The sequence below is a fragment of the Rhinatrema bivittatum genome, chromosome 16 (genome assembly GCF_901001135.1).
Source record: "Rhinatrema bivittatum chromosome 16, aRhiBiv1.1, whole genome shotgun sequence".
NCBI classification, from domain to species: domain Eukaryota; kingdom Metazoa; phylum Chordata; class Amphibia; order Gymnophiona; family Rhinatrematidae; genus Rhinatrema; species Rhinatrema bivittatum.
The window spans coordinates 9,501,572-9,528,192 of NC_042630.1; the positions used below are offsets into that span (position 1 = coordinate 9,501,572).

The window sequence follows — 26,621 nt, forward strand, 5'->3', positions numbered from 1 at the left end:
CTACTTGCTAACTTCATGGAGTACCTAGTCCTTCTATTGTCCGAGAGAGTAAGTAACCATTTACATTTACCCATTCTAGACCTCTCATGATCTTAAAGACTATCATATCCCCCCCTCAGCCATCTCTTCTCCAAGCTTAACAGCCCTAACCTCTTCAGCCTTTCCTCATAGGGGAGCTGTTCTAACCCCTTTATCATTTTGGTCACCTTTCTTTGTACCTTCTCCATCACAACTATATTCCAACATGGATAAGGAATAACATCATAAAAGTGCTGAAGCTTCTATGGATGACAGCTGGGATGTATTCTCAGCAGTGTGATGGGAAGACTGGAGGGTCAACAGCTCATTCTCCACGTTACTATGATCTGTCCCTGGCAGTTTGTGCGAGGAAAGCTTGCACTCTTAATGGAATTAATACAATGACCCAAACACAGCTCCAGTTGTAAAACTATACTTCTGTTTATTGATAGCACCCATTAGAATAAACCAATGAGTGCTTATAATACAAAAAAAAGACAAAGCATTGTGTACAGAAAGGCATAAATAAATAGAATTACTTTTTCCTTCAAGCTATGAGACAGAGGAGTGTGTACAACAAAGGCACTGCTTATAAAGGATGCTCAGCTCAAGGCTCCCGCTCCTCGGGAGCCGGGCTGAGACAGTGCATTCTGGGGGTCATAGTTTCCTGCCCTTTTTTCATAGACTACCTGACTGTATGTGAGGGAGGCCTTTGTCGATTTTGGGGGAAAATACCTTGAAATAGGTTCATAGACCAAATGAACCCACCCCATAAAGCAAAACCCGGTTCAGCCCATAGCTGATGACCCGGAATTGTCTTGTTGAGCCTGGTGTAAAGCAACATGCTGCAAGTGGAAACTATCTCCAGGCAGCCAGACTTGGCACCCACAGAACTACTGTTCCCATAATGCCCTGCTCTCAGTGTTCAGGCCCACAGTAACCCATCAGCAGTAGGTTGGAGATGCTACACTCTGGGAGTCAGTCAGGGTTCTGGTTATCTATGACTGGCCCCACCCCACCTCAGTGCATTCTGGGACCTGTAGTCCTGGAGTTAACTCCTCTTTCCCTCCCCCCCCCATCATAGAGCATTCTGGGGACTATGGTCCTGGTCTGCCATGATGTCACTTTCTCTGTAGTTCTTGTGTTCCCTCCACCCCTAATCCAATGCCTTATGGCGCTGTTGTCCTGATTTCTAGCAGAGGGGGAGTAAGGAACAATGACTCCCACAATGCACTGCTATAGAAGGGGCAGGGTGGACTGGACATGTGGCATTCATTTGACGCTGTGGGGAGGGGGACATTAACAGGGATCCTTTTAAGATCTTTAAACAGCAGTTTAAAAAAAAAAAAAGAATTAAAAGTGCCATCATCTGCACAGGCCACCTGGACACACTGGAGTTAGAGGACATCCATTACTGATTAATAAGATTTCAGGTCTCTGCAGACAAATTCACACCTCCTCCCCCCACCACCACCTTACACTTGCCAGACACCCAAAGGATTCTGGGATTCAGGGCTCCCATCTTTTTCCAGTAAAAACAAAGATATCCTGAAATCTCTCAAGTGTCCTTCGTCTCTCGACCAAGGAGTTACACTCAGCCCCTAATGGGTTCAATTCATCCAAAAAATATCATCCCCCTTTAACACATGTCAGCACAGCCCAGGAGCGGGAGGAACAGCGTCCAGCACCAAATTAAAAAGGAAAGGATGGATTGTCAGTGCACAGTACTAAAATCAGAAACAACTTTCAATTTCCTTCCGCTGGCAGACGTCTCCATGGAAAAATGAGCCCGTTCATGGAGGCCCAACGCGTGCTCATCTCTGCTCAGACACCTCCAGCACAGAGCTGCGCGGTTTTTCCCGAACACATGCCGCTCCTTCGTTCTCTTGCTGCAGGAGGGCAGTAGAAGAGGAAGCTCAGGGGTGTTCTGTACACTATGATTAAACATTTCCTGCTGGGGAGAGGCGTTCCTGGGAAAGAACGATCCCTTCAGGTGAGGACTGGGACTAGAAGCACCAGAGGAGGACTTTAATACCCGCACAGAACGCAGCCCGAGCTTCCTCTTCCATCGCCTCTTTGCAGGGACTAAAGCAGCCTATAATTGTGCAGGTCCGCAGCTGAGCATCGCACCCACGCGCAAGCAGTACCACAGCGATCTCGTAAAGCCCAGCTCTCCCGGTGCCTGCAGCAGCCACGCATGGGCCCCTCTTGCAGAGCCCTCAAACCAGTTTGGCGATTTAAAAAGACCGCAGCAAGTACGGAGAGACAGCGTAAACGGGTCTGTGATGGGAGGTGACAAGCGGAGGGTTGGCGGGAGAGGGTTAAGTCCCCCAGCCCTTTCCTGCTCCCCCACAGCACTCCATGCCTTTCATCATGTAAGAGTGCATGTCCAGGGGATAAGGGCCCAACCACAAAGCTTCTGCCTGAGGAGGTACCACAAGGCACAGCACCTCCTCGCTTACAATAAAGCAGTTCCGTCCATCTCCTACATAAAGTCCAGGTTTCTCTGTTCCTGTTTTAAATTAATAATAAAACCTCCTAAGTGCCAGGAAAAGTCCCTCCCTACCCCCGTCCTACCTCCCGCGAAACGAATAAGGAGGTGGGGAGGGGGAGCCAGCAGAGACATGGCGGGGGCTCCTCACATAGCGCAGACCCGCTTCCAGCTGCAGTTTCTGCTTTCACTCGAGCCCAGTGCACTTCCCCACCTTCAAATTTCTGGCATTTTTCTCTCTTCCTAGTAAAATTCCAGATAGTGCAAATGGGGGAAAAAAACCACACACATTTTTTTGTAAAGACCCTTTTTCTTGGGGGCGGGTTTCTTCACAATTAAGGATGCCACGTGAAAAGTCGTCCCCACCCCCTCAAAACCCTTGATTTTTCACCCTTACGCCATGATTTCATAACAGAGTTTAAAAAAAGCAAAAACCCCAAACACGATAAATATTTAACAACAAAATGGAGCTGTGCAGCCTCCCCCGGGAACGTGGCGCTCTGGCGATACAACGGATGCAACGGGGCAGAGGAGGGAGGGTCGTTTCAGCATTTTAAATAAAGAAATGGAGAGGGGGGAGGCGAAGATTGCAAACCCAGCAGGAAAGTGGTTTTTCATTTAGGCTCCACCCCCCTCCCCCCCCCCCCCCGAACGGAAAATCATTTATTGGAAGCAGACTGACCCGCGCCAAGTATCTTTCCCCCCACCCCCCCCCTGCCAACCAAAATCTCTGGCAGGATCCCCCACAGACACAGAATTCAGCAGCACGCAAAACACAAATCACTTTACAAAAATATTATATCTATCTATCTATATATCAATCCATATCTATAGAGATACAGATAGATTTTATCATTGTGTTATAAAAGAAAATGAAAGATGCACCCAGCAAAACGTCCGACCAAAGCAAAAAGGTGAAAGCTGCACCATCTGATGCTTAGAACCCGTCTTGGCCTGCGTCTTCAAAGCCCTGAGTGCGGGGGGGGGCAGCAGCACCAACGCCAGGACAGCTCTGCCTTTGGGTCCTTCCCCCCCCCCTTTCATGGCGACGCAAGCTCAGTCCGCTTTGTGATGGCCAGGGCTCCGCCCATTCTCTAGGCGAGCAGTTTGGGCGCAGGTCCCGTTTGGCCATGGCGGGCTACAGGCGGAGGTGGGCGCCTCGGGCCCCTGCGGGTGGCGGCCGCGCTTCCTGGACCTCGCCGGGGGCTGCAGGTAGTAGCGGAAGAGCTGGCGGTAGCTGGGGTGGCGCAGGGAGAAGCTGAGGAATCCGTCTGTGAAGAAGGGAAGAGAGAGGAGGACAGGCGTGAGGCAGAGAAATGGTCGGTGCTGAGGAGTGAGCTCGCGTCCTGGGAGCTGCAGTCCTGCTTTCCTGCGACCCTTCTCCGCCTCCCCCCCCCAAGTGCATCCTGGGACACGTAGTCCTGCTGGTCCGCAACCCTTCCTCCATCCCAATGCATCCTGGGAGCTGCAGTCCTGCTTTCTAATATTCCACTCGCCAATCTTAGTGCATCCTGGGACACAGAGTCCTGCTTCTCCCCATCCCTGAGCATTCTGGGACCTGTAGTCCTGTAGTAGGAGACCTTGCTGCCTTTCCCTTTAGTTGACAGTTTGCTGATAGAAGGTCTTGGATCGATGAATGGAGGGGGAAGGGCAGAGCAAAGGGATGCTGGTGAATATGTGTTTAGGAGGGGAAGAGGTTAAGGTTTCCTACCTTTTGATAATCCTGCTGCACCGTCTCTTTCACAGATCTCAGCAAACACTTTGGCACTGTCCGGGTGGGAGATCCCCAGGAGGCAGCGGAGAATGGCAGAAAATCCGTCTTCGTATAAACGCGGCCCCTCGCCCTCACCACTCTCCTGCTGTGTCTCCGCAAAGAGCTAGGGGAAGGGAGGGGGAGAACGTTTGAGAGGAAGGGAGGGGGGAGAATGACCAGCAGAAAGAGGGAGAGAGACACACACACACACACACACACACACAAACTACCTTAAAGGCTAGCTTCGCTACATCCTTCGCCTTTCTCGCTGGGTCTAGGGCGGCCAGCGCCAGTATAACCTCATGAAAATCCACGCAGCCGCCAGCATCCTAAAGCCAGGAGACAGAGAGGGTTAAGATATTCAAATACCACAGTATGGTTTCATAGGCTAAACATGTGCCAGCGAGCTGAGAATGAGCTCAGGATGTCAGCCATCCATTTCTAAAACATCATTGCTTATAGTTTTGAACATATAAAAGCTATGTTATATGCATCAATGCATTGCAAGTACCCAGGCACAGATGTGTTTCACCCCAAAACTCCCTCTTCTTCAGTACGAGACTGACTGGCTGAAGTTTTCATGAGCCAGCTGCTTTCTGACTGCCTGGCAAGTGTATTTTTGTCAATTATCTTTTTTCTTTAAGGCATTAAAGGCGGGGCTGTTAACATGGCAGCCTGACTGGATGATACAGAGGTGGCCTGGCCTAGACGTTTCGCCGCATGCAAGTTACGGATGGGGAAACTTGACATGTGAGGCAAAGAAGATGGGGATGTACAGACTCCTGCCTACCTTCTGGAAGTAGCTGAACACCTTGGAGGCAATGGCAGAGTCTGTCAGGTTCAGCCGGACTGCAAACTCCTCCGAGGAAAGCTTCCGATCTTTTCCCTCCACAGACAGTTCCCCACAGCTCTCTGCCATCACCGAGAAGCACCTACCAATTCCGAGAGGCAAAAGGAAGATTACAAACGCTCTCCATCCTTTAATCCCTGCCTCCTGTTCCCCCCACCCAGCAATTTCCTGCCTACAATCCTCAGAAAGGAAGCAATACTGCAGATGATAAAGTGACACCCCCACCCTCCGGGTCACACACAGAGAGTCGGTGACAGAGCCGGGGATTAGAGCTGAGGCACAGGGGGATAAAGTGACTCCCCCAGGGTCACACACAGACAGTCAGTGACAGAGCCGGGGATTAGAGCTGAGGCACAGGGAGATAAAGTGACTCCCCCCGGGGCACACACAGACAGTCAGTGACAGAGCCGGGGATTAGAGCTGAGGTACAGAGAGATAAAGTGACTCCCCCAGGGTCACACACAGACAGTCAGTGATAGAGCTGGGGATTAGAGGTGAGGCACAGGGGGATAAAGTGATAAAAAGAATGAAACCTTCGACCCACCCTCTAGACCAAATACCTTCCAAATTTCTGATTCTCATACCAGAATACATCTCCAAATATCTAGCTGATATTATCAATTGTTCCCTCTCACAAGGAATATTCCCGGATGCTCTCAAATTGGCCACCCTCAAACCCATACTCAAAAAACCAAACCTGGACGACCTCAACAACTATCGCCCCATATCAAATCTCCCGTTTGTAGCTAAGATCATGGAGAAAATCGTAAATAAGCAACTTTCAAATTATCTAGAAGACCATAATATTCTACACCCGTCACAATACGGTTTCCGAAAAGAACACAATACTGAAACCCTCCTCATCTCACTCCTTGATCATGTTTACATTGGCTTTGATAAAGGACAGTGGTTCCTCTTAGCTCTCCTCGACATCTCTGCAGCTTTCAATACTGTAAATCACAATACCCTACTAAACCGGCTATCAGACATAGGAATTGCAGGATCAGCTCTTAGATGGTTCGACTCCTTCCTTAACAATAGAGGCTATAAGATTAAAATCAATAACAAGGAATCCTCTCACACTAACGCCCCATTCGGAGTCCCCCAGGGCTCCTCCTTATCTCCCACCCTGTTTAACATCTACATACTCCCTCTCTGCCACTTACTCTCAAATCTAAAACTTAAATTCTATATATACGCAGACGATGTTCAAATTTTAATCCCAATATCCAATTCACTGGACTCAACACTCAGGTTATGGAACTCTCACCTGCAAACGATCAACCATCACCTCTCAAGCCTCAACCTGGTGCTCAATACTTCCAAGACAGAACTATTGCTAATCACTCCAGAAGGCAGTCCCTTCCAACGCCAACTGCAAGCCAACATACAAATATCCCATGCTAGAGATCTTGGAGTCATTATTGATAGTCACTTGAACCTAAAGCAATTTATAAAACACACTACAAAGAAGTGCTTCTACAAGTTACAAGTACTCAAAAAACTTAAACCGCTCCTATTCCATTATGATTTCAGATCTGTCCTCCAAGCCATTCTGTTTTCCAAGATCGACTACGGCAATTCCATTTTGCAAGGTCTCCCGGCTTCTACTATAAAACCCCTCCAGTTGCTCCAAAATGCAACGGCGAGAATGTTGACGAATACCAATCGGAGAGCGCATCTCTCCCCCATTCTAAAAGATCTTCACTGGCTCCCGGTAAACTTCAGGATTCTCCATAAATCACTCACAATTATCCACAAAAATATTCACCATCAGACCCCTCTTGATCTGCTACACCCTCTCAAATTGCACTCAATGGCCAGACCCTTAAGGGATGCCTACAAGGGATCCTTACATGTTCCTCCAATCAAAGTTGTGCACCACTCAAACATCAGAGACCGGACATTCTCTATCACAGGTCCCTCCATCTGGAACGCCATGCCTCCGGACCTCAGGCAGGAAACTTGTCTACTAACTTTTAAAAAGAAACTAAAGACATGGCTGTTCTGCCGAGCCTTCCCCGCCACTAGCCCAACAGCCTGACTTAGAATTGTTCCAGCAATTATTTAAATAAACAAACGCTAAATCACGCGTACAAGTTATCATGAGGACGGCTCCTTGCCTCCCTCCCATACTCTCTTGTATATAGTAATTTATCTTCATTCTCCCTTTCTTATTTCCTACTCCCAGTTAAGTCTGACAGCCCGAATCAGCACACCATGTCGTTATGTTAAAAAGTTTGCACTTTACTAGTTTGTAGTCATTAGGATTGTTAGACTTAACTTGGTCCGAGCATACTTCATACTGCTCTACGGGGTTTGAGTTTTCAATCTACTGTTGAAATTTTTTCCAAATAATTTCTCATTAAAACAGTTTTCAAAACTTACAGTCCAAGTATAAAATGCTAATGGTTTTAGTTTTTTTGTTCACTGTCCCTTTGGGATACTTAATTACAGTTTTTTTCTATTTTTGGATCCATTGACACAACAAATCAAGCAGAAACTAAAAATAGTAGAGCGATAGTGGATGCCATGCAAGTATCTTTGTTCAAACAAATGGTGTTGGAACCCACGAGAGAAGGAGCTATACTCGACTTAGTGCTCACTAATGCAGATAATGTCTCAGATGTCCATGTGGGCGCCCACCTCAGCAGCAGTGATCATCAAACGGTATGGTTTAATATCACTAAAATAATAGGGAAAAGAACCACAAAGACCCGAGTTTTACAGTTCAAAAACACAGACTTTGAGGAAATGGGGAACTACCTGGAGGAAGAACTTAAAGGATGGGAGAACGAGAGAGATGTGGATCAGCAGTGGACCAATCTAAAAGGAGCAATCACCAAGGCAACTGCTCTATATGTTAGAAATGTAAAGAAAAGCAAAAGAAAACTGAAACCTATCTGGTTCTCAATGGAGGTGGCTGACAAAATTAAAGCTAAAAGAACAGCATTCAAGAAATATAAAGGATCCCAAAGGGAGGAGCACAAAGAAGAATATTTGTATCAACTGAGGGAGACAAAGAAATTAATCAAGTTGGCAAAGAGTCAAGCGGAAGAGAGGATTGCCAAGGAGATAAAAAATGGTGACAAAACATTTTTCAGATACATCAGCGAAAAGAGAAAGGTCCAAAGTGGTATAGTGAAATTGAAAGGTGGAAATGATCAATGTGTGGAGGGAGACGAAGAAATGGCAGAAATATTAAACGAATACTTCAGCTCTGTGTTCACTAAAGAAGACCCTGGAGAAGGACCATCTCTAAACAAGAAACTGGAGGGAAGGGGAATAGATGAAAATCCTTTTACAGTAGAAAATGTGTGGGAAGAACTAAAGAACCTGAAAGTGGACAAAGCCATGGGGCCTGATGGGATTCATCCAAGGATATTGAGGGAGCTCAGAGATGTTCTGGCGGGTCCGCTGTGTGACCTGTTCAATAGATCCCTAGAAACGGGAGTGGTGCCGAGTGATTGGAGAAGAGCGGTGGTGGTCCCGCTTCACAAGAGTGGGAACAGGGAAGAGGCAGGCAACTACAGACCGGTTAGCCTCACTTCGGTGGTGGGAAAAGTAATGGAGTCACTGCTGAAAGAGAGAATAGTCAACTATCTACAGTCTGGAGAATTGATGGACCAGAGGCAGCATGGATTCACCAGGGGAAGATCCTGTCAGACAAATTTGATTGACTTTTTTGACTGGGTAACCAAGGAATTGGATCAAGGAAGAGCACTAGATGTCATCTACTTGGATTTCAGCAAAGCTTTTGATACGGTTCCGCACAGGAGACTGGTGAATAAAACGAGAAGCTTGGGAGTGAGTGCCGATGTGGTGACCTGGATTGCAAATTGGTTGACGGACAGAAAACAATGTGTGATGGTAAATGGAGCCTTCTCTGAAGAGAGAGCGGTTTTAAGTGGTGTGCCGCAAGGATCGGTGTTGGGACCGGTCCTGTTCAATATCTTTGTGAGCGACATTGCAGACAGGATAGAAGGTAAGGTTTGTCTTTTTGCGGATGACACTAAGATCTGCAACAGAGTGGACACGCCAGAAGGAGTGGAGAGAATGAGACGGGATCTAAGGAAACTGGAAGAGTGGTCGAAGATATGGCAGCTGAGATTCAATGCCAAGAAGTGCAAAGTCATGCATATGGGGAGTGGAAATCCGAATGAACTGTACTCGATGGGGGGGGGAAAGGCTGATGAGCACGGAGCAGGAGAGGGACCTTGGGGTGATAGTGTCTAATGATGTGAAGACAGCGAAACAATGCGACAAGGCGATAGCAAAAGCCAGAAGAATGCTGGGCTGCATAGAGAGACGAATATCGAGTAAGAAAAGGGAAGTGATTATTCCCTTGTACAGGTCCTTGGTGAGGCCTCACCTGGAGTACTGTGTTCAGTTCTGGAGACCGTATCTACAAAAAGACAAAGACAAGATGGAAGCGGTACAGAGAAGGGCGACCAGGAAGGTGGAGGATCTTCATAGGATGACGTACGAGGAGAGATTGAAGAATCTAAATATGTACACCCTGGAGGAGAGGAGGAGCAGAGGTGATATGATACAGACTTTCAGATACTTGAAAGGTTTTAATGATCCAAAAACAACGACAAACCTCTTCCGTAGGAAAATAATCAGCAGAACCAGGGGTCACGATTTGAGGCTCCAGGGAGGAAGATTCAGAACCAATGTCAGGAAGTATTTCTTCACGGAGAGGGTGGTGGATGCCTGGAATGCCCTTCCGGAGGAAGTGGTGAAGACCAGAACTGTGAAAGACTTCAAAGGGGCGTGGGATAAACACTGCGGATCCATAAAGTCAAGAGGCCACCAATGAAGAGTGGGTGACTCGCCAGAATGATGGCTATTGACACAATACCCTTACTAAATAAACATACACATGCTTACTGTGACTCCTACATCGCTCTAAGCTTCAACAGCAAGAGGTAATGGAAAAAAGGATTTGCACTCATAAAGAGGGGAGTAGCTGGCTTGTTACGGCGGTTACTACCCCAAACCAAATATGCCTGATACTTCACTTTCAATGCATATACAGCATAGCTCTCTGCTTCAATGACAGGGGAGAAGAATAACTGATACTTCACACATCCAGCAGAGCTCTCTGCTACAACGGCAAAGGAGAAGAAAAAGGGTTCGCACTCAAAACGCGGGGAGTAGCTGGCTTGTTACGGCAGTTACTACCCCAAACCAAATGTGCCTGATACTTCACTTTCCATGCATATCCAGCATGGTTCTCTCCTGCATCGGCATGGGAGAAAGACTGATACATCACGCATTTCCAGCATAGCTCTCTGCTTCAAGGGCAGGGGGAAAAAAAAAACAAAAAAAAAACCTGATGCTTCACGCATATCCTGCATAGCTTCAACGACAGGGGTGAAGAAAAAAAAAGGATTCGCAATCACAAAGCGAGGAGTAGCTGGCTTGTTACGGCGGTTACTACCCCAACCAAATGTGCCTGATACTTCACTTTCAATGCATATCCAGCATGGCTCTCTGCTTCTACAGCAGGGGAGAAGAAAAAAAAAAAAAAAACCAACAAGAGCTGTACAACATAGTCTAGGTAAAACAAATAAGCATGGGTGTAGCTTGCTTATCGCGGCGGTTACTGCCCCTACTACCCCTAACTAATCAAGCTAGATATTTCACTTGCATGCAGCTCCATCACTGCTCTCTACATTAATGGTGGGGGTGGAAGGGGAATAGAACAAGGAGCTAAGAGTAACAGATAAGAATGAGAGAAAAAATGTGTGAGGCTTGCTGGGCAGACTGGATGGGCCATTCGGTCTTCTTCTGCCGTCATTTCTATGTTTCTATGTTTCTATGTAAATCTGTCTTTTGCATAATTTTGTTCTTACATTGAATGTTTCTATATGATTTCCATAGGTATCGCTCATAGGTTATACACGTCAATTGATGAAGATATAGCAATCACATATGCAAAGAGTAAGCAATATTTTTAGTTAACCTACTTTGACACAGCGCACATTCCCCGTATCTGAATATAATTTTCTTCCCCCTTTTCTATTTTCACTTAATACAGTTCATATACGTGGTGAGCATTTCAATCTATAGCCAATTTACTCTCCCCTTTTTTTGTAGTCACGTAGTCATAGTACTAACATAGAAGTATAATTCATATGTACCTATTCAGTGTAGGTAAAGGCAATATCCACTTTTCTGTATTTATTATATTTTGTAATTTTTATTCTGCTGTTTTTATGCTCATATTACACATATCTATGTTATCATTTTAATTGTTTGGAGGTGAAGGTGATAGTCACTTTTATGTATTTATTATATTTATTTTGCTGGTTTTATTTTTACACCACACACATCCATGTTACCATTTTATATGTTTATTTTAAATGTTGCTTATTATATGTTTTTATTAGTGTTCAATTTATTTTATTATTATTTATTGTGATTTATTGGATGTTTTTAGCCCCTGATGCAGCCCTACTGAAGGAGGGCGAAACTGGGCCAGAGTCGGGCTCATTTGCACATATTTTGTCTCAACATAATAAACACAGATTGGACATTTGGCTGCTTATTGTGTATTTCTGCTCCCACGGCTTTATTAAGCAGCCTTCCTTGCTGTTTTGTCAGCTACTCCCAGTTAAGGCATCCTTGTTATAATGTAACTTTATGCTCCTTCAAATTGTCTCTTGTTGATTGGTTGGTTATAGTTACTGCTTAGTTCGATGTAAACCGAGTTGATTTGATTTGTATCAAGAAAGTCGGTATATAAAAGCCTTTAATAAATAAATAATAAATAAAGTGACTCCCCCAGGGTCACACACAGAGTCAGTGACAGAGCTGGGGATTAGAGCTGAGGCACAGGGAGATAAAGTGACTCCCCCAGGGTCACACACAGAGACAAAGCAGGGCATTAGAACTGAGGCACAGCTACATACAATGACTGCCCCAGGGACATGGGGGCAGGATACGTTACCTCGTCTTCTTCAGGAGTTTGCCCAGCTCCCAAAGCCCCAGTTCCAGAGCGACCTTGAGCTGCCCGATGGGGCTCACAGGCATGTCACCAATGAGTTCGTAATCTGTGGCTGGGACTCCCAGTTCCCTAAGAAAGAGAGGCATGTTATTGGGAGGGGGGTGTGAATTTGTCACAAAGCACTCTCCGACAGGGCGCATAGCCCCTTCACCTCACCCTGCCATGACCCGCTGCACCCCGCTTGCATACAGCGTCGGGTCTGCTTTCTCCGCCTCGCTCGGGTGGTACACCGGCAGGAACTGGAGAAAGAGCAGACAAATGGAATTATTATCCAATTATTCTAAAAAAAAAAAAAAAAAAAAAAAAAGAACGAACGGGGGTTGTAGGACTGGGAGAGGCAGAGATGTTCTCATGCATACCTCATACTCCACGTTGAGGTACAGCTGGGACATGCTGAGCCACATGACTTTAAAACTGCACAACAGGAAGGAAAGAAGATTAATATCCTACGTCTCTGCCCTCCCCCACTTCTCTCTATGGGTGAGCAATCATTTTCAACAAATGCAACGAATGAGGCCGTTTTTGGTTTCTTCCAAATGGAACGAACTGAAATTAGCCTCTGACGAAAAGACCCCAACATTTTGGGGGTATATTCTTATTTTTTTCAGTAAAAAGAAAACAAGGGGGAGGGGGGTAGAGGGGAGGGCGGCCTCTGGCAGGCCAGTGCCAAGCCTAGCCCTGGAGTCTGCATGGAGTGGGCAGGGGCCGGAGAGCTCCCACCCTGGCCTCCTCGCACCCCCCCCCCCCCCTTTCCCAGATCCAGGGGGAAAACGAGCAGGAGCCATGCCCGGTTGCTCTCACTCTGCTTCTGATGTTTTAAAAGCGGTGGCACCTGCCTGAGGACGGTGTTAAGGTGTCATCACCTTGTCGCCTTCCTCCAGTGTATAAGCCATAGAAATGTGGAATGGCGGTGGCCGCAGCGGAGGAAGGTGGCTAAGTGATGTCACCTTGGCACCGTTCCCAAGCAGACAGTGCTTATTTTTTTTTAAATGCCAGGACCCAGGCAGGAAGAAATGGGCACAGCTCCTATTCTGAGAAGGGGGGGGGGGGCCAGGGTAGGAACTTTCTGGCCCTAACACTTGACAAGGGCCCAGCTATGGCCCAGTCCAGGCAGGCCCAGGACCTAAGCCCTGCTTCCGGGTCTAGGCCTCGGCACCAGACCTGCCCCAGGGCAGTTCTTTGGCCCATGAAAGTCAACCAGGGATGCTGGAGGCCTGGAATTTATTTATTATTTTTTTTTTAACAGTTTGATTTTTTGTTTTGCTTTGGGGGTCTTTCCTTGTTTTATGTTTTTCAGTTTGCAAAACAAACTGAACCAAAAAAACAAACCAACCCAAAACAAAACATTAAATGAATTGAACAAAAACAGAAAAACTGAACCAAACTTTGGGTTTTGAGGCTGCACATCCTTAACGTTTCAGTTATTACACCGTTAAGAACATAAGGTGCGCCACGCCGAGTCAGGCCAGAGGTCCATGGGGCCTAGCTTCCTGTCTCTGACCATGGCCAGTACCCGGCAGATCTGCTTCCCGTCCCTGACGCCCACAGATATGCAGCAGCTCTCTCCGTTCTACCCGGCTTCAAGCCCCTCTTAAACCCGGCTGTGCTAGATGCCTTGTCTACATCCTCCAGGAAAAAATGCTCTCTCCGATTGGCTTTCACCCTGCTACCGGTTGGTTTCAGGGAAGGTCCCCTTGTTCTTATACTATCTGAAAGGGTAAATAACCGTCCTTTATTTACCCGCTCCGCTCCACTCATGATTTCACAAACTTCTATCCTGTCCCCTTCTCAGCCGTCTCTTCTCCGATCTGAAGAGCCCCAGCCTGCACAGCCTCTCATCACAGGAGAGGTGTCCCAGCCCCCTTTCCAGTTCCGTTAGGCCTTTCCGTGAGATGCAGCGACCAGAGCTGCCCAAGGTGCAATCGATACAGAGGCATCGTGATATTCCTTTACACACCGCTTCTAATATCACTGAGTACACAAGGACTCTGAGGTCCTTTCCCCTGAGTGCTGACTGCTAATACAGAGCCCAGCATCGTGTACCTATGGTCCGGATTATTATTTTTCACTATATGCATCACTTTGCACTTGTCTGCATTATATTTCATCTGCCACTGAGATGCCCAGTCTCCCGGTCTCGCAAGGTCTTTCTGCAATTCTCTACACAATCCACTGCTGTTTTAAACAACTATGAATAATTTTGATTCATCTGCAAATTCTTTCCCTTTTCTAGATCGTTTATGAATATATTAAACAGCACAAGTCCCAGTACTGATCTGTCTCCATGGAGTCCTACCCCGTTTCCAATTCACAATAAGGCATCGCATCCTATCCCAAAACCTCTTAATTTCCAAGAGTCTCTCGTGTGAAATTCCAAATAACTATAATCAGCTGGCTCACCCCTAAGCACATGAACACCTTCCATTCAGGTAGATTGGTAAGGCAAGATTTCCCTTTGCTCAATCCTACTGCCTCCTGTGCTTCCCTGGGAGTAGCCATCTTAGCCAGAGAGAGAGGGGGGGGGGGGGAGTTGCTAACGACATCACAACACACCGGGACCTGATTGGCCGTGTGCCTTGTGTGCATCTGTGATGCATTTCCTGATGCTCAGACTCAATATGGATACCGCCCCCCCCCCCCCCCCATATGTACTCTGAAGTCGTGAGAGTTATTGAAACGTCTTTGACAGTATTATCCTGAACTAGTTTGAGAAAGAAAGCATCACTGCTTCTGAGACCTGCACGTGGTTTCCCTAAAGGGGCTTCTTCAAGAAACAGAGGGAAAAGACAGACAGACAGACAGACTTACACTCCATTTCCTTTCCATGTCCAGGTGGTGGCAGGCTGCAAAACAAAATACAAGATCAATCAATTCAATCACTGAACCTTTTTATACAGGCACAGCTACCTCCCCATCCCCATCCCATGCCTCCCCCAGCCACAGAAATGCGCTATCAGACTGCGTTATTGTACCAGCCTAGAACTTTCACTTCAGACAACAAGGCGGCTCTGGGCTGAGCCAGCCCCAGATCGAGTAACTTAAGCATCTCTGAGCCATCTATGTGACTTGTAATTCCTGGCATTCTTGGAGAAACTGCATCAAGTAGGAGCGCCTCACTCCGGTGACACTGCTGGCAATTTGAAAGTCTCACTCTGATGACATCATCAAAAACACTGCCATCTTTTTGATGAGACAACCAGGAGCGAGTCAGGCTGTGTTGTGAGGATGATATGAGAAATATGGCTGTCGCTGATGACATCACTAGGCATGAGGTGGTCAGCCCTGATAAGGACATCACTGTTTTGGACTGGGCAAAACAAACTAATGATGATGACGGCATCATCCGGGAAAGATTCTGCGAGTCCAGCTATGAGGACAAGACCAGGAGTCCAGTAGCTACTTCATGTCGTCATTGGAAGCTTCAAAGCTGCTGAAGGGCACGGTGATGTCATCACCACCACAATTACATCACCACTCACCAGTTTGTTGGGGTATCTGATCAGGATGGGCTGTACAGGGACCCCAGCGATGAAGGCACCTACCAAAAATCAATATAGAAAAGCAGGTGAGAAAGCGTGTATCCCATAAAGCAAGGCATTCTGGGAGCACGTGACAGAGGGTGTGTCCTGGGGAGCAAAGCATTCTGGGAGTAGATGAGAAGGAGGGGTGTGTTCTGGAGAGCAAGGTATTCTGGGAGCAGGTGTGAAGGAGGACAATTGGGTCTTCTTCCAGAAAATCCTTCCCTCTCCACAGCTGTGTGTGAGGCCTACAGATGTTACAGACCAAGACATGCCACACCGTCACACGCGCACTCTCACTGTGGTCACTGCTCCAGGGATCATACCTGGTTTAAATTTAAGCAGGACCTTCCCATTGGCCGTGGTGCCCTCCGGATAAAACAGGACCTGTGAGGCGAGAGAAGAGAAAAATAAAAGGTCACAAAATAAGAGGCAAAGTGAGGGATGAGGGAAAAGGCAGTGCAAGATGGCACAATAGGCAGAGAGGCAGAGAGAGAGAGAGAGAGAGAGAGACAGACATGGAGGAAAAAGAAAAGGAGATGTGAGGGGGGGAGGGATGATGAGGATCTCAGCCCTTCAACGGTAACTACTTCAGCGGTTGTGGGACGCTTCGCTAATAGTGCTGGGTGGAGGTTAACGTCCGTGGTGGCAGGGGAGCTCACCTGCGGCCACTTTCCCCCGGACCTGGTCCTCCTCGTCACCTCCTCCACCACCTTCTTCCGGGAGGTCGGGTCGTGCCGTGACACCAGGATGGACTGATTGAAGCGGAGCAGCGCTGCGTTCGGTGGGAGGAAGAGAGGACAAGAGAGAAAAAAAACAGGTCACACACCCCCGCCTTACCTGGTAAGGCAAAAGCTCCCTCTTCCCCTCCGACCCTTGCCCACATTAAAAACCAGGGTGAATTTTCCAAACCGTGCAGCCCCAGAGGCCTGACAAACTCGTTATCGCAGGCCTCTCTTGTTGTGTTACATTTCTGCACGTGTAGGAAGGGTCAGGCAGGGGGAGTGTGTGTTGTGTATACGTAGGGCTCTTTTTTCCCTGCTGTGAGGCCATGAGGCCGGGCTTTCAGGAATATGATGGGGGGAGCCCAGGGAACCTCTCAGCCTGAGTCCTCTAGGGGAGGGAGGGAGGAAACCAATCCTGGACCTCGGACACTGGGAGGCAACGCTTTTTGTCTGCCTGTCCCACCTCAGGGCACCGCTGGGGTGCATCCTCCCGTGAATCGTTCAGAGCTGAAAGCACTTGGTGTACAGCTTCAGAGGCACCGTACAGCGCACCCACGCTTGTGCCCGTGGCTTTGGGCTTTTATAGCAGTCTGCATCCAGGCTGGCGCCGTGCATCCTCCTCCCCCCCCGCCCCAGGAAGTGATGTCATTCATGCGCCCCCCCCGCTCACCTCCGATGACAGGAATGGCGAGATTCTCCACACGGGACACCACCGGGGGAAGGTCGCAGGGCACCAAGACCAGAGTGTCAAAGAAGGTGGAGTGAGGGGCGGCCAGCAGGATGGGGGCCTCCAGGCTCGATGCCCTCCGACCTTTGATCTTTATCCGGTAGAAGCCCGAGAAGAAAAACATCAAGCGGCTGAGGACGTGGATCATGTGGTGGAAGAATCTGTGAAAAAGGGGGTCGAGAGAGAGATGTGATTGGCTGTTCCACATCCTCCAAAGCTGGCGATTGGCTCTTATTTTCCCTATGATAGATAATTGCTTCTCCCTCCCGCCCCCCTTCATGGTGGGTGACTCTCAGTTCTAAGTTACTGTCACTCTCCCCACCTCCTGATGGTGACTCTCTCTCTACTGACATGACGAGCAACTCCCTATCTCTGCCCTCACCCCATGGTGATTCTCTCTTCCCCCCCATGGCAACTGTCTCTTTTCCCCTCCCAATGACGAGTGACTCTCCCTCTCCCCCTCCCCCCCCCCCCCCTCTGTGATAGTGGTGGCCAACTCCGATCCTCAAAGAGAGTCACAAATAGGTTGGGTTTTCATAATATCCACAATGAATATGCATGAAATCTATTTGCATGCACTGCCTCCGCTGTATGCAGATCTATCTCATGCATATTCATTGTGGATATCCTGAAACCAGGCCTGTTTGTGGCTCTCGAGGACTGGCGTTGGCCACTCCTGCCCTATCATGCATGATGAGTGACCGTCTTGTTTTTCCCCCTACCTCCCATCCCCCACTGTGAGCATCTCTTGAATTCATGGCAATCCCATATCATCATGGCCAGGCCTGTGGATGGGGAGTGCGCTGTTGCTTTTTTTTTTTTTTTTTTTTAAACGGGTAGGGCGGTAGAACCAGGAGTGGCCCTCGCGCCATGGGATTTCCCGTCTTCCTACAACTCTCGCACTGTCTCACCCACGCTCACCTTCTCCGGTGTGTGATCGGCTCTCGAAGCTCCTCCTCCGTCAGGCCCACCACTCGCAGGACAGCGAAGGGCCATGTGAGGAAGAGGAAGAAGGTGGCGAGGAAGATACGGAGGGGGAAGAGCAGCACCCCTAGGACATAGAACTGAGGTGGGAGAGAGAGGGGAAAAAAAAAAAAAAAAAGAGAGGAAGCACCATGAGCATCTGGAACAGTCCCACATTAACAACTACAAATCCCAGCATGCACTGCCAAACCCGGTTTAATTTGTTTCACCAGGGACAGGCGATTCCAGTCCTCAAGTGCCGCAAGCCACTCGGGCTTTCAGGATATCCACACTGAATATTCATGAGATGCATTTGCACGCACTGCCTCTGTTGTGGCTAGCATGAAAACCCGAGCGGCTTGCGGTGCTGAAGGATCGGAGTTGCCGGCCCCTTTATTCCATGTTTCATCATCCAAGTGACAATGCGAAGAGAGTTTAGGGTAAGCCATGTAGTACAATGTATCATAATAAAGATACAGGTCCAATTCATAAAATGATACGCATATCTAAAATAATAAAATAGGCCCACAGTGTATCTAATATGAGGGGCACCTTCCCCACCCCCCACTAATGCCCTCTTCTCCTACTTAATCATATTTGATATATTTTATTGCTTTTTGCAACTTAAACCATTTTGATATTTGCATTTTACAACGTAAACCAGAGTCCCACTTTTCTGGGAAGAGGGCGGGACCAGACTCTTGAAATGTACATGCAAATCCTGAAAGGCTGGTTCGACAAGCCGCATGTTTAAAGCCTGCGATTCTTGCAGCAGAACACACACACACGTATCCCTGGGCAGGGGCGCGCGTGCGCAGATCGCTCCGGCCAGCAGGGTTTCAGCATCTGCGCTGGAACATATCCTCGCCAGCGGATCCCTTAGCTGTGAGCAAAAGAGCTTGGAATCGTGGGAACACAAAACAATTCATAGCCGGAGTCAGTGCCTCAGAGACGGGGGGAGATCTGCTCAGACCGTTTCTTGCCCACGATCGTTCTTGCAACTCTTTTTAGTTACTGTAAGAGAATTGCTTCATTTCTCAGGAGGTAAAGTATTCAAAGGCTCCTCCTGCTCAGCTGCTCCCACTGTTAAGAAAATGTCAACTGTGACATTGCTGTGCTGATTGTCATCAAAGCCCTGCTATGCCATGCAAGTACTGCACTGATCCACATAAAGCATGAATACAGCATGGATAGCTGAAGAGCAGATCATCATAGACCCATGCAGGCATCACACTGATACATGTAAAGCCTGAATACAGCACAGACAGCTGAAGAGCAGATTATAAGAGCTCCATGCAGGTATTGCACTGATATAGAAACCTGGAAACATAGAAATGACGGCAGAAGAGGACCAAACGGCCCATCCAGTCTGCCCAGCAAGTTTTGCACTTTTATTTTCTCATACTTATCTGTTACTCTTGGCTCGTAGTAACCTTTTGATTCTATTTCCCTTCCACCCCCGCCATTAATGGAGAGAGCAGTGTTGGAACCGCCTCTAAGTGAAATATCTAGCTTAATTAGTTAGGGGTAGTAACCGCTGCAATAAGCAAGCTATACCCATGCTTATTTGTTTACCCAGACTAAATAATTCAGACCTTGTTGGTTGTTGTCTGTATATAGATCCACTTTTCTTCATTCCCCCTGCCGTTGAAGCAGAGAGTTTTGCTGGATATGCATTGAAAGTGAAGTACCAGGCTTATTTGGTTTGGGGTAGTAACCGCCATAACAAGCAAGCTACTCCCCGCTTTTTTTTGTGAATGCAAATCTTTTTCCACGTTTCCTCTTGCCGTTGAAGCTTACAGCAATGTTGGAGTCGCATTAACCCTGTGTATGTTTATTGAATAAGGGTATTATCTCCAGACAGTAGCCGTCATTCTCACGAGCCACCCACTCTTCATTCATGTCCTCTAGACTTTATGGATCCACAGTGTTTATCCCACGCCCCTTTGAAGTCCTTCACAGATCTGGTCTTCACCACTTCTTCCGGAAGGGCATTCCAGGCATCCACCACCCTCTCTGTAAAGAAATACTTCCTGACATTGGTTCTGAATCTTCCTCCCTGGAGCTTCAAATCGTGACCCCTGGTTCTGCTGATATTTTTCCGACGGAAAAGGTTTGTTGTTGTCTTTGGATCATTAAAACCTTTCAAGTATCTGAAAGTCTGTATCTTGTCACCTCTGCTCCTCCTTTCCTCCAGGGTGTACATATTTAGATTCTTCAATCTCTCCTCATAAGTCATTCGATGAAGACCATTCACCCTTTTGGTCGCCCTTCTCTGGATCGCCTCCATCTTGTCTCTGTCTCTTCGGAGATACGGTCTCCAGAACTGAACACAGTACTCCAGGTGAGGCCTCACCAAGGACCTGTACAAGGAGATAATCACTTCCCTTTTCTTACTCGATATCCCTCTCTCTATGTAGCCCAGCATTCTTCTGGCTTTAGCTATCGCCTTGTCACATTGTTTCACCGACTTCAGATCATTAGACACTATCACCCCAAGGTCTCTCTCCTGCTCCTTGCACATCAGCCTTTCTCCCCCCATCGAATACAGTTCATTCGGATTTCCACTCCCCATATGCATGACTCTGCACTTCTTGGCATTGAATCTCAGCTGCCATATCTTCGACCACTCTTCCAGCTTCCTTAAATCCAGTCTCATTCTCTCCACTCCTTCCGGCGTGTCCACTCTGTTGCAGATCTTAGTGTCATCTGCAAAAAGACAAACCTTACCTTCTATCCCGTCCGTAATGTCGCTCACAAAGATATTGAACAGGACCGGTCCCAACACCGATCCTTGCGGTACACCGCTTAAAACCGCTCTCTCTTCAGAGAGAGTTCCATTTACCATCACACATTGTCTTCTGTCAGTCAACCAGTTTGAAATCCAGGCCATCACCTCGGCACTCATTCCTAAGCTTCTCATTTTATTCACCAGTCTCCTGTGCGGGACCATATCAAAAGCTTTGCTGAAATCCAAGTAGATGACATCGAGTGCTCTTCCTTGATCCAATTCCTTGGTTACCCAGTCAAAAAAGTCTATCAGATTTGTCTGACAGGATCTTCCCCTGGTGAATCCATGCTGCCTCTGGTCCATCAATTCTCCTGACTGTAGATAGTTCACTATTTTCTCTTTCAACATTGACTGAAGTGAGGCTAACTGGTCTGTAGTTACCAGCCTCTTCTCTGTTCCCACTCTTGTGAAGTGGACCACCAACGCTCTTCTCCAGTCACTCAGCACCACTCCCGTTTCTAGGGATCTATTGAACAGGTCACACAGCGGACCCGCCAGCACATCTCTGAGCTCCCTCAGTATCCTGGGATGAACTTCATCAGGCCCCATGGCTTTGTCCACTTTCAGTTTCTCCAGCTCTTCCCATACATTCTCTTCTGTAAATGGAGTTACATCTACTCCCCTCCCCTCCAGTTTCTTGTTAACTAGTGACGGTCCTTCTCCAGGGTCCTCTTTAGTGAACACAGAACTGAAGTATTTGTTTAATATTTCTGCCATTTCTTCATCTCTCTCCACACATTGATCCTTTCCACCTTTCAATTTCACTATACCACTTTGAACTTTTCTTTTTTCACTGATGTATCTGAAAAATGTTTTGTTACCACTCTTTACCTCCTTGGCAATCCTCTCTTCCGCTTGACTTTTTGCTGTCTTGATTAATTTCTTCGTCTCCCTCAGTTCTACCAGATATTCTTCTTTGTGCGCCTCCCTTTGGGATCTTTTATATTTCTTGAACTCTGTTCTTTTAGCCTTTATTTTGTCAGCCACCTCCTTTGAGAACCAGATAGGTTTCATTTTTCTTTTGCTTTTCTTTACTTTTCTAACATATAGATTAGTTGCCTTGGTAATTGCTCCTTTTAGATTGGTCCATTGTTGATCCACATCTCTCTTGTTCTCCCAGCCTTTTAATTCTTCCTCCAGGTACTTCCCCATTTCATATACAAAGCATGAATACAGCACAGATGGCTGATGAGCAGATCTTCATCGGAGCCTCATGCAGACATTGCACTGATAATGCATAAAGAATGAACACAGCATGGACAGCTCAAAAGAGGCTCTGAACACCTTTTATTAAAAAAAAAATGTAAAAATAAATAGACACATTAAAAAAGAGAGGAGACCTAGAAAGAAGACAGCCCCCTCTCAAAAAAAAACCCAAAAAAAACCCATAGCCCCACACAGATGATATCGTGAATAAACAAGCCAGTGCTGCTTTTGTAAGTCCAGGTCTCAACACAAATGATGACTGTATCCTCACTGCGACAAGCGAGCAACCCCGCTTCATCATCCAAGCTGTGGCCTCAGGATTCTGCCAAAGCTCTTTTATAGCACAGATAAACTGTCTGCTTATCAGCGCTGCAGCACAGATATGGGTAATCAGACTGGGGAACTAATCTATAGAAACTCAAGCCTGTAGACCCAGGAGAAACTCAAATCTTGGTATGTAAGCTCTTGGGGGAAAGAACTGTCACCTACTCTACCCGCCCAGTGACTGTTTCTCTGTGCTGACTGGGGGAGCGAGGAGAAAAAGAGAGAGAGAAAATGCAGCTAGAGGAAGGGGAGAGAGAGGGAGCATATAAGGATCCGTGCAGTCGTTATCAGCGCCCTGGTATACAGTGGAGATAAGCTTCCCTTCCCAGGCTGATGCTGGGGAAATGTTATCACCCCTCTAAATGTGCTATGCTGGGGCAGGGGGCCTTGCAAAGCTGAGCAAAGGCCTTCTCTCTGCTCAGCCGGTACCTGTAGGATCACAGGAGGAGAGATGGATAGGACACCGTAAGAGGAAGGCTTGGAAATGCAGCAGACCAGATCCCCAGAGCAAACTTGGAATAAATCAGGAATAGAAGTGCCACCGACTTCACATCCACTACCCTGAGACGGTGTAAAGGGACTGAAACACCTTGGGGTGGTCTGTAATCTCTGCACCATGTGATAATCAGACAAAAGGGGCAGAAACACCTAAGGGTGGACCATATTCCCTGCACTGTGAGATACAGTAGGATAGAAAGGATGGAAATGTCCGGGGATGGTCTGTACCCCTGCGCCGTGTGATACAGTGAGACAGAAAGGATGGAAATGCCTGGGAATGATCTGTATCCCCTGCACCGTGTGATACACGGACATAGAAGGGATAATAATGCCTGGGGATGGTCTGTATCCCCTGCGCCATGTGATATAGTGAGATAGAAGGGATAATAATGCCCGGGGATGGTCTGTATCCCCTGCGCCGTGTGATACAGTGACATAGAAGGGATAATAATGCCCGGGGATGTTCTGTATCCCTGCGCCGTGTGATACAGTGATACAGAAGGGATAATAATGCCTGGGGATGGTCAGTATCCCCTGCGCCATGAGATACACTGACATAGAAGGGATAATAATGCCTGGGGATGGTCAGTATCCCCTGCGCCATGAGATACACTGACATAGAAGGGATAATAATGCCTGGGGATGGTCAGTATCCCCTGCGCCATGAGATACACTGACATAGAAGGGATAATAATGCCTGGGGATGGTCTGTATCCCGTGCACCGTGTGATACACTGACATAGAAGGGATAATAATGCCTGGGAATGGTCTGTATCCCCTGCGCCATGAGATACACTGACATAGAAGGGATAATAATGCCTGGGGATGGTCAGTATCCCCTGCGCCATGAGATACACTGACATAGAAGGGATAATAATGCCTGGGGATGGTCTGTATCCCCTGCGCCATGAGATACACTGACATAGAAGGGATAATAATGCCTGGGGATGGTCAGTATCCCCTGCGCCATGAGATACACTGACATAGAAGGGATAATAATGCCTGGGGATGGTCTGTATCCCGTGCACCGTGTGATACACTGACATAGAAGGGATAATAATGCCTGGGGATGGTCTGTATCCCCTGCTCCATGTGATACACTGACATAGAAGGGATAATAATGCCTGGGAATGGTCTGTATCCCCTGCGCCATGAGATACACTGACATAGAAGGGATAATAATGCCTGGGGATGGTCTGTATCCCCTGCTCCATGTGATACACTGACATAGAAGGGATAATAATGCCTGGGAATGGTCTGTATCCCCTGCGCCATGAGATACACTGACATAGAAGGGATAATAATGCCTGGGAATGGTCTGTATCCCCTGCGCCATGAGATACAGTGATACAGAAGGGACAGGAATGCAGTTAAGCCTTCCATTTCGGGAGTTGTGCCTCTCAGCCATGACTGGTGGGTCCTCCTCCTCCTCAGCTGAGGGGAACCAGCACCAATCAGTTTTCGCCTGGGATTGGGTTACAGGAAAGAGGCGGCAGCTGAGGTGCTGAAGGCTGAGCCCCAAACATTGGTTTAATGATTTTTGTTATACCACTTTTCAAACAATAAATCAAAGTAGTTTACAAATAAACGCAAGGAAAGGAGAGGCAAGAAGGCATTTCTGAGAGAAGGGAAGAGGGAACGGCCCTCTCAGATCTTTAACCCTGTGAGGGATGGCAGGAAACAAGAGTCAGGAAAATAGGAAGAAAGGCTATGGAAAAAAGCAAGGGCAATAACCAGAGATACAGGAACTGCTGAGAGGAGGGAGAGGGAAAGCAGGGGCAATAATCAGAGATACAGGAACTGCTGAGGGGGGAAAGAGAGGGGCAGGGAGAGGGCAAGCAGGGGCAATAAGAGAGATACAGGAACTGCTGAGAGGGGCAGGGAGAGGGAAAGCAGGGGCAATAATCAGAGATACAGGAACTGCTAGGAGGAGAGAGAGGGGCAGGAAGGAAAAGCAGGGGCAATAACCAGAGATACAGGAACTGCTGAGGGGGGAAAGAGAGGGGCAGGGAGAGGGCAAGCAGGGGCAATAAGAGAGATACAGGAACTGCTGAGAGGGGCAGGGAGAGGAAAAGCAGGGGCAATAATCAGAGATACAGGAACTGCTAGGAGGAGAGAGAGGGGCAGGAAGGAAAAGCAGGGGCAATAACCAGAGATACAGGAACTGCTGAGGGGGGAAAGAGAGGGGCAGGGAGAGGTAAAGCAGGGGCAATAACCAGAGATACAGGAACTGCTGAGAGGAGAGAGAGGGGCAGGGAGAGGAAAAGCAGGGGCAATAATCAGAGATACAGGAACTGCTAGGAGGAGAGAGAGGGGCAGGAAGGAAAAGCAGGGGCAATAACCAGAGATACAGGAACTGCTGAGGGGGGAAAGAGAGGGGCAGGGAGCGGGAAAGCAGGGGCAATAATCAGAGATACAGGAACTGCTGAGGGGGGAAAGAGAGGGGCAGGGAGAGGGCAAGCAGGGGCAATAAGAGAGATACAGGAACTGCTGAGAGGGGCAGGGAGAGGGCAAGCAGGGGCAATAAGAGAGATACAGGAACTGCTGAGGGGGGAAAGAGAGGGGCAGGGAGAGGGCAAGCAGGGGCAATAAGAGAGATACAGGAACTGCTGAGAGGGGCAGGGAGAGGGAAAGCAGGGGCAATAATCAGAGATACAGGAACTGCTAGGAGGAGAGAGAGGGGCAGGGAGAGGGAAAGCAGGGGCAATAACCAGAGATACAGGAACTGCTAGGAGGAGAGAGAGGGGCAGGAAGGAAAAGCAGGGGCAATGACCAGAGATACAGGAACTGCTAGGAGGAGAGAGAGGGGCAGCAGGAAGAAGCAGAGATAGAGAAGGTGCGGAGGGGGCAGGAAGGAAAAGCAGGGGCAATAACCACCCGAGCTAGCGACGCTGCGGAGGGGAGAGGCCCGCCCGTCTTTTCGGGATGCTCCTCCTCACCTTCAGGTGCTGCCAGACTCCCCTCAGATGCAGCTCATGAATGAAGGGGTTGGGCGGGGGCCCCTCTTCCTCTTCTTCATCTTCGTCGTCGTCCTCCTCCCTTCTCTTCATGGTCCCGGGCCCCCCTCCTCCTCCTCCTCCTCCTCCCGCGGGCAATGGCGGCTTCGCTCTCCCGCTCCGGAGGGGCGAACGCCAGAGAGAGAGAGCGCGCGAGGCCCGGCCCTGGGAGGGGGCGGAGCGGGGGGCGGAGCTGGGCCCGCCCCTGCCGGAAGAAACGGGCTCCCGGCGCGCGCGCGCGCCGTAACGGAAAGTGTGGCGAGGGGCGCGTGCGACCCGCGAAGCGGCGCCGGGGAATGAAGGAGCCGCGAGGGAAAGCTGCCGGAGGGAGGCCCGAAAGGAAGGCCGAGGCCGGGGGGGGCCCCTCTGCCGGGCCTGCAGCGATGTCGTAAGCCAACCCCAGAAAAGGGCTCCGGCCCAAGCGCCTCGGCCCCGCCCTCTCCAACTTTTAGCTCGAGCTCGTTTGTAACCCCCCCCCACCCCCCCTTACGGCCCAAGCGGGCCCCTTAGGCGGCCGTGCTCGCCAGCTTGGCCTCAAGGCCTTTTGGACCGTCTGCCCGCTTTCGTCCCCGGGTCACGGCCCGGAAAATGGACTGGGCCCAGTCTAAAAGCCTCGCCTAGGTACTGCCTGCCCACCTCACGGGGGTCAGACTCTGGGTACCGGTTCTGGAGAGGAAACCTGAGGTCTAGGCCCAGGGGGGAGACTGGAGGCCTCCCTCTCACCTTCACTGCCCTAGCACTGTCCA

The 26,621-nt window shown here is 48.5% G+C and overlaps 2 protein-coding genes across 2 annotated transcripts in view; one reads left to right on the forward strand and one right to left on the reverse strand.

Annotated features, from left to right (window-relative positions):
• Positions 1 to 435: 435 nt before the first annotated feature.
• LPCAT4 (lysophosphatidylcholine acyltransferase 4) lies at positions 436 to 26,100 on the reverse strand. Its single transcript, XM_029581160.1, has 14 exons — positions 25,819 to 26,100; positions 18,019 to 18,161; positions 17,041 to 17,258; positions 16,308 to 16,420; positions 15,972 to 16,032; positions 15,607 to 15,665; positions 14,936 to 14,970; positions 12,487 to 12,541; positions 12,284 to 12,366; positions 12,071 to 12,196; positions 5,053 to 5,194; positions 4,493 to 4,591; positions 4,221 to 4,386; positions 436 to 3,780 (listed from the first exon to the last, which is right to left on the reverse strand). Exons 1-14 carry the CDS (start codon positions 25,927 to 25,929, stop codon positions 3,566 to 3,568), a joined length of 1,626 nt encoding a protein of 541 aa, XP_029437020.1. The 5' UTR covers positions 25,930 to 26,100; the 3' UTR covers positions 436 to 3,565.
• Positions 26,090 to 26,621, forward strand: part of LOC115078567 (olfactory receptor 1052-like) — a 34,940-nt gene continuing 34,408 nt past the window's right edge. Inside the window, exon 1 of the mRNA XM_029581496.1 lies at positions 26,090 to 26,263. The gene's annotated coding sequence lies outside the window, so the exon portion shown is untranslated. The remainder of the gene's footprint in view (positions 26,264 to 26,621) is intronic.